At 47.5% G+C, this 13972-nt stretch overlaps 1 protein-coding gene across 1 annotated transcript in view; it reads right to left on the bottom strand.

Moving 5' to 3' along the window:
- The window catches only part of SPHK1 (sphingosine kinase 1), a 137688-nt gene that overhangs the window by 61038 nt on the left and 62678 nt on the right, over positions 1 to 13972 (bottom strand). The window contains exon 2 of the mRNA XM_069200224.1: positions 4744 to 4893. Within this exon, the coding sequence (XP_069056325.1) occupies positions 4744 to 4893 (150 nt within the window). The remainder of the gene's footprint in view (positions 1 to 4743; positions 4894 to 13972) is intronic.

Genomic DNA, 13972 nt, shown 5'->3' with positions numbered 1-13972 from the left:
CAGGACTTCCAGGGGGGCACACTTACCCCCCTCAAGGGACACACTGTCCCCAAGGGCCACACAAGAGTCTGGCTGGCGCAGGTCTCCTGACCTCTGCCCATCTGACAGAGTCTGGATTCCCCCCAACCCCGAAATGGTCTTACCAAGGTCATTCCTGGGGGGCTCTGCTCTCAGAGCTGACCCCTGACCCTCCAGGTTCTCCACTGGGGTCTGCAACCCCCTCTCAACCCTCTGTCTGGACTTCTGCACCCCCTCACTAGGAGTGGTACTGCCAGACACCAGAACTGGTGGGACGCTGGCTACAGCCGCCCCCCCAAGTTCTCCTGACACTGTGGGGTCTCCCTCAACAGCTGGCCCTATGGTACAGGCTAGGCTCCCCTCCTGGTGTTCCCTCATGGAACCCTCCAGGACCTGGGACCGGATCTCGGGCACCTTGGACCTCAGCCCATCCCCATTCCCTCTCCTCAGAGACTGGACATGGGGTCCCTCACCCATCCCACTACACTGGGACCTACCTGGGACACTACAATCCTTCCCTACCTCACCTGGTTGGGAAATACCTAGACCACTCCTCTCAGGAGCACCCCCAAATGCCTCTTCAGACTCTCTGGTACTCACCAAGAGGTCTGCCTCCATTGTAAGCTCCCTGGGGTCAGAGAACTCACACTCCACCTGGTGTTGGCGTAGCTCTGGAAAATAAGGACTAGACATATGCTCTCCAGCAATTACATCACTCAGCCCCTTACATGAATTAACCAAAGTACCCTTCACCCAACCATCCAGTGACTCTGCCTTGGAAAAGCACCCCACATCACCCTTCTGAGACTGGTGAGACAGTACCTGACTGTCCCTGACACTCAACCCACACTCTTCTGGGATGTCTTCACACTCCATAACCAGGACTTCTACCTGGGGGGAACCCCTCTCCCTGTCACTCTCACCTAGAGTCAGTAGAGTGTCCTTCCCACCAGTAGGAATATGACTCCCCATGCCAGTTCCCCAATCCACCTCAGGGACCCTGTGCATCACTGGAGCTACCTCATACCCCTGAACCTCCTGGTGTGTGTTAACTCCCTCCTTCAAGTAGGGCACCACATCTCTGGGCATGTGCATTTCTTCAGCAGCACTAGATATAAAATTGTTGCTGCCACCATTCCAGCTGGATTCAGCCCTCATGACTTCCAGCGGTTTCAATTTAAGCTTGTAAGCATAAATCATCCTTTGTATCTCGAAGTCCCTTTCCCACTTGTCATACTCCCTTTGCATCCTCAACTTTTCTGCCTCCAACCGGCGAACCCTTTCTGCCTGTCTGTCCTGCACATCTTTAGGAGTCAGACCCTTAGACGACACCCTGCTACCCCTCCTGGGGACCCTCCCCCCAGGCGTAACAGGTACCTCCACTACACCACTGTGTATCCTCTGCACTTCCCCACCCACATTCTCCTCCTCTGTGTGCCCTCCAGCCTTCTTGATTGTCACCCCGGCCCTCTGTGCCTTTTGCAGCTCCCCCTCCCTGGTGGAGCTCTTAGTGGGACAGTCAAGATCTTTAAGGAACTGTTTCAATTGAGCAACTGAGTACTCCTTCAGTTTCTCCATTTCAAACACAGCTCCAGCTGTTGCATCTCCAGATTGAGACATGATGGTCACAAGTGCAAAGTTCCAAAGGCAGAAAATAAGTTCCCAATGAAGTAAAAAGAATCAGTCAAGGGATCAGCAAAATCATGGAAGTAGAACAAAAAGGAGTCCTTAAGAGAAAAAGCAAAAGATCACCAAACAAGTAGTATGTGGTCACGTAGTGGTCTGAGATCAAAACAGTAGTGTACACTTAATTACTGTATGTCAAGCACAAATACAAGTCCAAATCCCGACCGCTGATCACCAATGTTAGAAATGGGGTCCTTGGTTGACAGTCAGGTTACCCCCTGTTCAAGCAAAGACCCTCACTCTAGTCAGGGTAAAAGAGAATCACCCTCAGCTAACCCCTGCTTACCCCCTTGGTAGCTTGGCAGAGCAGTAGGCTTAACCTCAGAGTGCTAGGCGTAAAGTATTTGTACCAACACACACAGTAACTCAATGAAAACACTACAAAATGACACAACACAGGTTTAGAAAAATAGGAAATATTTATCTAAACAAAACAAGACCAAAACGACAAAAATCCACCATACACAAGTCAAGTTATTAATTAAAAATCAAAAAGAGTCTTTAAGTAGTTTTAAAAACACACTAGCGCTGCTAGAGTGAAAATGTACCTGGCGTGCGTCAAAAATAACCCCGCACGGGCGGGTGTGCGTCGAAAATAACTCCGCACGGCGGTACTCGAGTTAAAAATCCAGCCGCACGATGAGTTGAAGATCCCGCCGCGCAGGTTGCGATCTCCCAGCCTCCGTCAGCGATGCTGCGTGTCGTTTCTCCTGCTCCGTGCGTCGATTCTTCGGTCGCGTTTCCGGCGAGCGTTGTTTCTCAGCTGCGGAGCTGGCGGCGCGTCGTTTTTCAGCCGCAGATCGGATTCGCGTCGATCTTTTCCCCGCAAGGCGCTCTGTGCGTGGATTTTCTTGTCTTTAGGCTGCCAGCTTCTCCTTTCAGGGTCCCAGGAACTGGATGGGCACCACAGGGCAGAGTAGGAGTCTCTCCAGAGGCTCCAGGTGCTGGCAGAGAGAAGTCTTTGCTGTCCCTGAGACTTCAAACAACAGGAGGCAAGCTCTAGATCAAGCCCTTGGAGATTTCTTCTCAAGATGGAAGGCACACAAAGTCCAGTCTTTGCCCTCTTACTCTGGCAGAAGCAGCACTGCAGGAAAGCTCCACAAAGCACAGTCACAGGCAGGGCAGCACTTCCTCCTCAGCTAACAGCTCTTCTCCAGGCAGAGGTTCCTCTTGATTCCAGAAGTGTTTCTAAAGTCTGTAGGTTTGGGTGCCCTTCTTATACCCATTTTAGTCTTTGAAGTCACCTTTCTTCAAAGGGGACTCACACCTACTTGTGAAATCCTGCCTTGCCCAGGCAAGGCCTCAGACACACACCAGGGGGTTGGAGCCGGCATTGTTAGAGGCAGGCACAGTCCTTTCAGATGAGAGTGACCACTCCACCCCTCCCTCCTAGCAGAGATGGCTAATCAGGAAATGCAGGTTACACCCCAGCTCCCTTTGTGTCACTGTCTGGTGTGAGGTGAAAAACAACCCAACTGTCAACTGACCCAGACAGGGAATCCACAAACAAGGCAGGGTCACAGAATGGTTTAAGCAAGAAAATGCTCACTTTCTAAAAGTGGCATTTTCAAACGCACAATCTCAAAATCAACTTTACTAAAAGATGTATTTTTAAATTGTGAGCTCAGGGACCCCAAACTCCACATGTCCATCTACTCTCTAGGGGAATCTACGCTTTAATCATATTTAAAGGTAGCCCCCATATTATCCTATGAGAGAGACAGTCCTTGCAACAGTGAAAAAACGAATTTAGCAGTATTTCACTGTCAGGACATATAAACCACATTACTATATGTCCTACCTTATCCATACACTGCACCCTGCCCTTGGGGCTACCTAGGGCCTACCTTAGGGGTGCCTTACATGTAAGAAAAGGGAAGGTTTAGGCCTGGCAAGTGGGTACACTTGCCAAGTCGAATTTACAGTGTAAAAATACACACACAGACACTGCAGTGGCAGGTCTGAGACATGATTACAGAGCTACTTATGTGGGTGGCACAACCAGTGCTGCAGGCCCACTAGTAGCATTTGATTTACAGGCCCTGGCACCTCTAGTGCACCTTACTAGGGACTTACTAGTAAATCAAATATGCCAATCATGGATAAACCAATCACATATAATTTCACACAGAGAGCATATGCACTTTAGCACTGGTTAGCAGTGGGAAAGTGCTCAGAGTTCAAAAGCCAACAGCGACAGGTCAGAAAAAAATAGGAGGCAGGAGGCAAAAAGACTGGGGATGACCCTGCATAAGCAAAAGTCCAACAGTCATAAAAATAAAGTACCTTTATTTTTAGTATATCTGTGTATTGTGTTTTCTTATGATATTGTGCATATGACACTAGTGGTACTGTAGGAGCTTCACTTGTCTCCTAGTTCAGCCTAAGCTGCTCTGCTAAGCTACCTTTTCTATCAGCCTAAGCTGCTAGACACCCCTATACACTAATAAGGGATACCTGGGCCTGGTGCAAGGTGTAAGTACCCCTTGGTACTCACTGCAAGCCAGTCCAGCCTCCTACATTCATACAACCAGGGCAGTCACAAACAGAAAAGACATAGAGGGCATTGTGCCTTCGGCTTCCAGGGTTCCAGGGCCCTGCTCTACTTCAACAACGTGTATTTATAGGTCTTTAATTAGGAGTAAGTTTCTGTCTTGAATAATAAGGCAGCCTAAGAGGCCGGAGCACTGGACAACGCCAGAAGACATTTTCTCTTTTCACGAGTCCAGTAATTTTTTTAACAAATAGAAATGGGTGATTATGGCACTTGACAAAAATGGGAGCAGTAGCCAAAGGGGCCCACATTAAGTTTTGGTCTCAAGCTTTGTGAACACTTCTGACAAGTCTGACCTGAATAAATTATACACGTTTCTACTTGCACAGTGGTCTTACCTACCATATATGGATTTATCAATCATCCATTACATCACATTACACTAATGACCAAAGTTTGGGGGGCCAGACCCACATTTAGAGGTCTAACAATCTACCTATAGTCTACCCTGCCGTATGTATTTACACTCCCATAAGGTGTCTTACCAGTTACAATCAGGCTGAAGCCAATTTCCGCTTTGCTCAGCATTGGTAGTACGTGCTCTTTGAAGAGTGAGAGAGCTGCCCCATGTCCTCCATGAGGGTTCAAGAATATCAGCAGCTGGCATGGCCTGGGCAGGAGGCTGTACTCGGCACCTGAGTGATGAGAGAGAGAAAGCAGTTCAGGACGTGGGAGGGCAGGGGTCAGAAGCCAAGCCTAGCATTCTCAGGAGGCCCAAAACACAAGGCCATGGGTCAGTGTAGCCTAGGTCTCATTGGCCTTTCAGAGACACTGGCCTTATTGGTGACTTTTTGCTAACCTTTCAGTCATTGATAAGAGAGTTATTCATATATTTATTCACACAGACATTTTCTAAAAATGTAGTTTGCACTGCATGTATAAACGTGGTCCTTTCTCTAACCAGTAGAGTGAGTAGTGGGTTCTGAGTGCGGTTCTTCACCCCTACTCCGTCACAGCAGTGTGAACGAAAAATATTTTAAATTGCTGTGACTTTATAAGGGGATACGCTCCCTTACCCTGCAATAACTGACCCCCTCTTCTGTCAGCAACCACAGCTGTGATGTCATACACGGTGACGTACTGCTTTCCCTGCAACAGCTGCCACATTCCCGTGTCAGCGCGCGCTGCACTGCTAATTGACTCCAGGTCTGTGTCTTTATTTATTTTATCGTTCATTTGTAAAATGACGATATACTTCTGCAACTCTTTGAGCTGGACGAAGGGTGTGACTACCGGGGCCAAGATGATGGAAATATAATTTAATGCAGACAATCTGCGCCAATTTGCATCACATTTTTAGACACCTGCCCAATGCAAAGTGTGAAGTGTTAATATATCATGGCCTCAGGGATTAAGGGGGTCATTCCTACCCTGGTGGTCTATGACCACCAGGGTAGGTGACGGAGGAAGCACCGCCAACAGGCTGGCGGTGCTTCCGGGGGCATTCTGACCGCGGCGGTAAAGCCGCGGTCAGAAAAGGGAAGCCAGCGGTTTCCCGCCGGCTTCCCGCTGCCCCAGGGAATCCTCCACGGCGTCGCTGCAAGCAGCGCCGCCATGGGGATTCCGACCCCCTTCCCGCCAGCCTGGTTCTGGCGGTTTTCCCTGCCAGAACCTGGCTGGCGGGAACGGGTGTTGTGGGGCCCCCTAACAGGGCCCCACATAGATTTTCAGTGTCTGCGTGGCAGACACTGAAAATCGCGACGGGTGCAACTGCACCCGTCGCACCCATTCGACTCCGGCGGCTCCATTCGGAGCCGGCATCCTCGTGGAAGGGGGTTTCCCGCTGGGCGGGCGGGCGGCCTTCTGTCAGTCGCCCGCCAGCCCAGCGGGAAACTCAGAATGACCGCCGCGGTCTTTTGACCGCGGTACGGTCTTCTGGCGGTTCCCGCTAGGCGGGCGCTGACCGCCGCCCGCCAATCTAGGACTGAGGGCCTAAGTGTTGACATTGTATTCAAAATTGTAATTTTAGTACTAACAATTATATTCCACCTGGTGCAAACATTTTATAGGTTTCCATTAAAAGGATGCATTCCTTTATTGTACTTCACAATAAACTTTTTCACCATTAAAACTTCAAATGATGGCATCGGTAAAAGCCTAAACTGGCTCCCGAGCAGACCTGGGATTTGCTGATTAACCAATTGCACACATTTACCTTTTTTCACGCAACAGACCATCTTGGAGAGAACGTTTGTTTCTTCTCTTGTTTCACAGTACAGGGGCCTTCTCTTGTCATCTTAAGGAATTCTGGGACCCCGAGCAACGCACTTTTTGGGGCACCCAGTGTGCATTTACCCTGAATTCTAATACCCATTTCCTGCTAATTCAAGCATGTACGGTGGTAAACAACATTGAATTATATGTTACATTTTCACAACAGGGGTCACACAAAAATCAACTGCCATATGTCCTGGCCCGGGCCCCAAATCCTTGCGATGACACCGGATAGAGAGAAAGAACATAAGGTGGAGTTAGGCTGAGTGATGGAACGACGTCGAGGCTGAGAGGCAAAGGTGATACAGAGAGAAAATCACTGCCCTGGGGCACCTTGGAAGATGGGGCCCTGGCAACTGCAAACTTTGTCCACGATTTAAAACATCTCTGCTTCCCTTTCAGCCCCAGCAACTCAAGGTCGGTATTAAAAATGCGGAACCAACTGTGGTTTTTAAACACAAGGTATGAGAACAGTTTTGTTACTATTTTAAAAGCATAAAGTGTGGAACTTAGCAATAGGACCTGCCCACTTTGACCTCTGTTTTTTCACTGTCTCTCTTCGGCTGGTGTTTAGGAGTTAACTGCACTAGTGCTGAGTAGGCTAACATTGTGTGGGTTGCTTTTCCTGGATCCACGCGATGCACACATGCTGGGCATATGAGACACCTTCCCTTTCTGCCTTGTGAAACAATAGACTCAGATGTCCAGGGCAGGTGAAGCGTGCAAGGAAAGCAGAGCAACCATAGGCATACATGCTACTGCATAGGTCTGCACCTGTCCCCTGATCACCACTGGGCAGAGACTGCACCTTCCAAGCATACCCCTGTCCTCTCCGCATGACACCCCAGCTTCTACTTTGGATAGCTTGTCTCTGTGCATTCAAGAACAAAACAGATGAGCTTGGTGACAGTGAGGCTCCATGATCTGGTGTGAGCTGTTAAGGTGCAACCATGTATGACGACTGGCCAACCCAACCCTGCTCTGAAAAAGTGACTGCAGCAAATATTTGAAAAGAAAATCAAATGCTTCAAACAGAGTAATTTGACCTGTCCCAGTGGTTACACTGGGCATGAACTAAAATAAAATAAAAAAAAAATTATATGTTATTGACTTTGAGAAATTAAATTAATCTGAAGCTGACAAATGCCTCCACTACTCCCCCGCCATCCTCTGAGACCTCAACAACACACACTGGCAAACACAATGCTGCAGCGCATCCCACAGAACCACGTTAGGACCTTTCTTCTGCACCAATTATGATTTCATCTGCAACACCTCAGATGCCAACACCACTACCTCGAAACCATCGAGACACGCCAACACCACCACCCCACACCAACAGTCCACCATGCTCCTCAATGTCTGAACCCTCTGGAAACACTCTACCAAAATGTGGGACTTCCTTAACAGCAACACACCCGCCTTTCTCTTCCTAACCGAAACATGGCTCAACCTGGACATTGCCCCATGCATCCCACCCACCTACAAAATCATACACCAGGACCAAACCCACAAGCCAGGAGGACGGCTTGCAATCATCTACAAAAACAGAATTGACTGCACCACCTCAATGGACTCGAACACCAACCTAATTGAAGACCTCCACTTCAAAATACGAACAGACTACAATAACTCTCACCTACCATCCCGTGGGCCCCCAGAGGGGAATTCTATAACAACATCACAGACGTCATCGCTCCCCTCTACATCAGATCAACCAACTACATCCCCCTCGGGGACCTCAATTTCCACCTGGAAGACACCACAGACCCCAACTCCACATCGCTCATCTACCACCTCAGTAACCTCAGGTTCACCCCGCTCGTCCAAGGACCAACCCCTACTGCAGGCCGCAGACTTGAACCTATTTTCTCCTCCAACAACAGGATCACCACCAGCAACACAATCCTGCTCACATCGTCCCACCACTACATCATACATTTCAAGTAACCTGTCCACCAAGCCACCCCACCAGAAAAACCCCAAGGCACTATCAAGACACTGGGGCAACAAATCCACAGAAAACTGGAGCAAATATCTACAGGAATGGCCACCCAACCACACCGGGACCTCGATGTTGACACCAAGCTCTTCAATAAATGGTTCACTGAGTGTGTGAACTGCACCACTCCCACCAGAAACAAAACCTCCCAAAAACAACAGATGACCCAGCAGGTACATGAACAACCCCAGGGAGTTCAAGCGCCACTGCAAACATCTTGAAAAAAAATGGAGACTCATCTAAAACACCACTGCATAATCTACATTCAAAGCTGTCCTCAACTTATATCACTACAAACTACCAGCTGCAAAGAAAAAGGTCCTAACTGTCAGACCCAAAGCCAACCCCAAAAACGCCAAAAAACTCTTCATTGTCAAGGTGTTCTCCAACCCCACTGATGCCAACAACTACATCATCCCATCCCAAGAACTCTGTAATGACCCCTCAAACTTCTTTGAACAGAAGATTGCCAAGATCTAGAAGACATTTGACCCACAGCATACCAACACAAACACCCAGCAGAACACCTCATCGTCAAAAAGCAGCTAAGCAACTGGAAACCCATCTCAAATGAAGACACCACTTCCCTGATGAATACCATTCACTCAGAAGCCCCCTCATACCCACGACCCCACTTCACATACAACCTTGGAAGAACCATATTCACCTCCGTGCTCACTGCTATCATCACCACCTCCATAACCACCACCACCTTCCCATCTTGCTGAAAAAAATGCAAAAGTTAAAGCCGTATTGAAGAAACCAGTAGTGGGCTCCAACTCCGTCAGTAGCTACAGACCCATCTTCCTCCTGCCTTTTCCAGCTAAGCTCCTGGAGAAAGCCATCAAAACCCAACTTGCTGATACCTAGAACTCCATCAACACCAAGACAGCTCTCAATCTGGCTTTCGCACCAACCACAGCACAAAAACAGCCCTCACTGCAGCCAAGGATGACATCAGAGAGTTTAGCTTCAGTTTCCAAATTACTATACCTTTACATGGTGTTTTAAAAATTTAAGTTCTCACTTTTGCTGTATATGTATACGACTCTTTTAATCTGCTAATAATGTTTAACTTTCTAAACAAGCACCATCTCCCTGAGTAGACAGTATTCACTGTAGTGGGGCAAGTAAGAGTGCAAGATATGTAATTTAAGACTTGTTCCTGCTAACTGAATTAAGGGGTTCGACTGGGAAAAAGACAAGCAGGGAAAACGTGGCCAAGTGTTCCCTGGAAATAGTGTAAGTAAGTATGACGCAGAAATGAAGGTTTTATATTTTTAGCGCATAAACGTAGTGCTGCAATAATCAAGTGTGACTTTAATCGAACTAAATAAGATTGTACGGGGACAAATGTGCCCTCAGAGTAGTTTGCCAACATTTATAAGCGTGCTTTATATAATGTGATGTATTAGAATTGTACGAATCTGACATAATCGTAAACGTGTGCCATGATTTGCTTGTTTGAAATGCCTTTAGCTTAGCATAACTTTAGTGGAGGCTTTGGCCTAGTTGCCTTGTCTCACGGTTTAGATGCTCGTATTTTTCTAATGTGCTAATAAAACGTGTATTCTTGCTTGAAGCTGTACTTTTCCAGTGAGATCGGTTCACATGCTTATCTTTAAGGTTTCGTGCCAGCCTGGCATCTTCTTCTTTGCTCCAAGGTCAATCTGCAGGTGCAGACAATGGAAGCTCTGAAAGTGAGTTAATTGGTAAAATATGTTGCAACTTACGTTCCCGACTCCAAGGATAATGTATGCCTAGGTAGAAGCTTGTGAATTGTTGTTTTTGATTGGACAATTTGAAGCACCTATGAACCCTCCAATGGAAGACCCTACTGGATTTGAACTGTTGTTTATTTAAACCTGGTGCACAAGAAGAAAGCAGCCATTAGCCATTAGCCATTATAGCCATTACCGGACATTACCCGCCATTTTGCAGGACATTGCAGACATTATGGCCCATCTTGCCGACTTCGTCATTTTGCCATCCTCTACGATGCCAATTGATGTTCGACGCCATTTTGAATGAGACTTTGATGCTTTCTCTAATCGAGAGAAAGAGACTTTAAGTAATTCTCGCCCTAGAGACTTTAACTTCGATTTGCCCCTTTGCATAAAGTAGTAGTTTTGTCCTTTTATCTTGCCGCTGTGAGGCAATTGCCCCGTCCACCCTGCCCCTTTGCCCCGTCCCATGCTGATCGAAACCGGTACCTGTGAGACGAAGACTTCCTTGAATGCTGATTGAATTTGGTAAATATGAAAGGAAAATGTACAATTGCATTGTGTTTCTTTTTAGGTAACCAACTGCTGATTTTTGATAAGAGCCCTAGTTAGGAGTTTTCCAAATTAATGTTGCTAAATTGTTTTTGCATGAAATCCCACATGCAGATGCTAATTTGAGGTTAGATGAGAATTCATTTGTCGCACGATGCAATTTGAGACCTTGTTATGCTGACTAATGTATGCAATTAGCCCATTACAGATTATACTTTTAGTGGTTTGCGTTGCTATCATCGAATGCATTGTTATTCAAATGCTGCATAGATTGCATCTTTTTCGCCGTTATGGACAGCTATTAATGTTCATTTACATATATCATTTGGTGTTGAGACACATTTATATCGTGCTAGCTTTGTTAATATAGGGAAATAAATTCATTAACTTTGAATAAACTGGTGTGGTTATTCATGGCCGCAAGGTCATGGTTCGCCAAAATGTTTTCTGGATTAATTGTGAAGTGTTATGTTGATCAGGGCATTGCTTATGTTCGTTATTGATTATTGATTTGATTAAATTGATTACTCTCGGGTGAAGAGAGCCCCACTTGGTCAAAAGATTCATCGACCCAAGAGCGTCCAGAGATAGGTAATTTATTAGTCCGGAACGCTCTATCAGTAGATGGTAGCAGAGGACGGTTTCGCCCTTTGGGACCCAATTCGAGAGATATATGGTGTTGAATTAACGGTTTCGCCCTTTGGGACCCAATTCGAGAGATATATGGTGTTGAATTAACGGTTTCGCCCTTTGGGATCCTGCTCGAGAGGTATATGGTGTTGAATTAGATTTTTCTTGGGTAAAACAGATTGAGAGAATGATGATGCCCTAAGTCCCCCGCGACTTTCCCGGGATCTCGGAGCTTGCGAATGGAGAGAATGGAGGTGTGAGATCGGCGTTGGCGGTACTAGTGACGGTATGAGTGAAGTTAGGATTTTGCGCTTGCACAGCTTATTGCCGCAGATTGTTTGAAAAGGTTGCGAGGATTTTAGAGAATAGCAGAGGTGCGACTCCGAGTGTGAGAGTAGGGAAGTCGTCGAACTTCATGTGCATGTGGCGCTTTGTGCAGAAAAAGGTCCACGTGGTTGTTGTTGTTGAGACGGGCCCTGCGAGGTCAAGAGACTCCGGAGTATGTTGAAAAGTGTATGAGACACTTGTTTTATGTTGTGGTCTGGTCGGTTTAATAGGTTGACCGGGCGTGGTCAACGAGTCGGTACGTGTGTTAAGGGAGTGAAAGAAAACTTCGACTTCGGGCTTTGACAAATTCTAAGTGCACTAGAATAGATCATTGACAAGTTGAGAGCAGAATCTGCGGGTCAGATTTGCTTGCGAAAGTGGGGACCGAGAAAGATGGAATAACTGCCGAGGCTAGTGAAAAATCCCTAAGGTCCTGAAGCGATTGTGTTACCCTTCCTGTAGTAAACCGACAGATCTGTTTTATTATTATTTGGTTGCTCGCAATACATGCTAGAAGTTGTTACGAGAGGAGCTGAGTGAAGGAGGACAAGCCGCGAGGCTTTGTCAGCCGCAGTGTGTGTGAGTGTGACGTCACTAGGAGCCGCGCTGGGATAGGTTGGTTGCAGAGAAGGGTCGCGCACGGATTGGGCGCAGTCCGTGGGGCTCGATTGGAAGGGGAAAGGCAAGCGAAGAGTATTCCGGGAATTAAAGTCACTTATTGATTACAAATTTTGTGAAATAAAAGACGAGAAAATGAAATTTTTGAAGGCATTAAAGAGTGCGATGAAGGGGGAGTCTTACATTAAAGCGAGCGTAGGAGAGGAGACGCCACCCGAAGGTACACCAGCTTACTTTGTAATGGAGGAAAGGGGGGTAGCTCCGTGCCTTTGGCTAAAGCAATGGCACAAGCTGACAGAGAGACATGGGAGCGTAGCGTTCCCGATCCATGGGACATTCAATATAAGGATCCTAGAGAATTTGAGATTCGCGATGTGCGACATGAAGGTACCCCCAAGGCCAGCACAGTTGGAGGCTGTGAGAAGGTAGCCTCTTTCTAGCCTTGTTACCCCCACTTTTGGCCTGTTTGTGAGTGTATGTCAGGGTGTTTTTCACTGTTTTCACTGTCTCACTGGGATCCTGATAGCCAGGCCTCAGTGCTCATAGTGAAAACACTATGTTTTCAGTATGTTTGTTATGTGTCACTGGGATCCTGCGGGTCAGGACCCCAGTGCTCATAGGTTTGTGGCCTATATGTATGTGTCACTGGGACCCTGTCACACAGGGCCCCAGTGCTCATAGGTGTGCATGTATATGTTCCCTGTGTGGTGCCTAACTGTCTCACTGAGGCTCTGCTAACCAGAACCTCAGTGGTTATGCTCTCTCATTACTTTCAAATTGTCACTAACAGGCTAGTGACCAATTTTACCAATTTACATTGGCTTACTGGAACACCCTTATAATTCCCTAGTATATGGTACTGAGGTACCCAGGGTATTGGGGTTCCAGGAGATCCCTATGGGCTGCAGCATTTCTTTTGCCACCCATAGGGAGCTCTGACAATTCTTACACAGGCCTGCCACTGCAGCCTGAGTGAAATAACGTCCACGTTATTTCACAGCCATTTTACACTGCACTTAAGTAACTTATAAGTCACCTATATGTCTAACCTTTACCTGGTAAAGGTTAGGTGCAAAGTTACTTAGTGTGAGGGCACCCTGGCACTAGCCAAGGTGCCCCCACATTGTTCAGAGCCAATTCCCTGAACTTTGTGAGTGCGGGGACACCATTACACGCGTGCACTACATATAGGTCACTACCTATATGTAGCTTCACCATGGTAACTCCGAATATGGCCATGTAACATGTCTATGATCATGGAATTGCCCCCTCTATGCCATCCTGGCATAGTTGGCACAATCCCATGATCCCAGTGGTCTGTAGCACAGACCCTGGTACTGCCAAACTGCCCTTCCTGGGGTTTCACTGCAGCTGCTGCTGCTGCCAACCCCTCAGACAGGCAGCTGCCCTCCTGGGGTCCAGCAAGGCCTGGCCCAGGATGGCAGAACAAAGAACTTCCTCTGAGAGAGGGTGTGACACCCTCTCCCTTTGGAAAATGGTGTGAAGGCAGGGGAGGAGTAGCCTCCCCCAGCCTCTGGAAATGCTTTGTTGGGCACAGAGGTGCCCAATTCTGCATAAGCCAGTCTACACCGGTTCAGGGACCCCTTAGCCCCTGCTCTGGCGCGAAACTGGACAAAGGAAAGGGGA

Source organism: Pleurodeles waltl, chromosome 7 (assembly GCF_031143425.1).
Source record: "Pleurodeles waltl isolate 20211129_DDA chromosome 7, aPleWal1.hap1.20221129, whole genome shotgun sequence".
Taxonomy (NCBI): Eukaryota; Metazoa; Chordata; class Amphibia; order Caudata; family Salamandridae; genus Pleurodeles; species Pleurodeles waltl.
The sequence above is the reverse complement of the archived record's forward strand: the minus strand, read 5'-3'. Positions and strand labels throughout refer to the sequence as shown.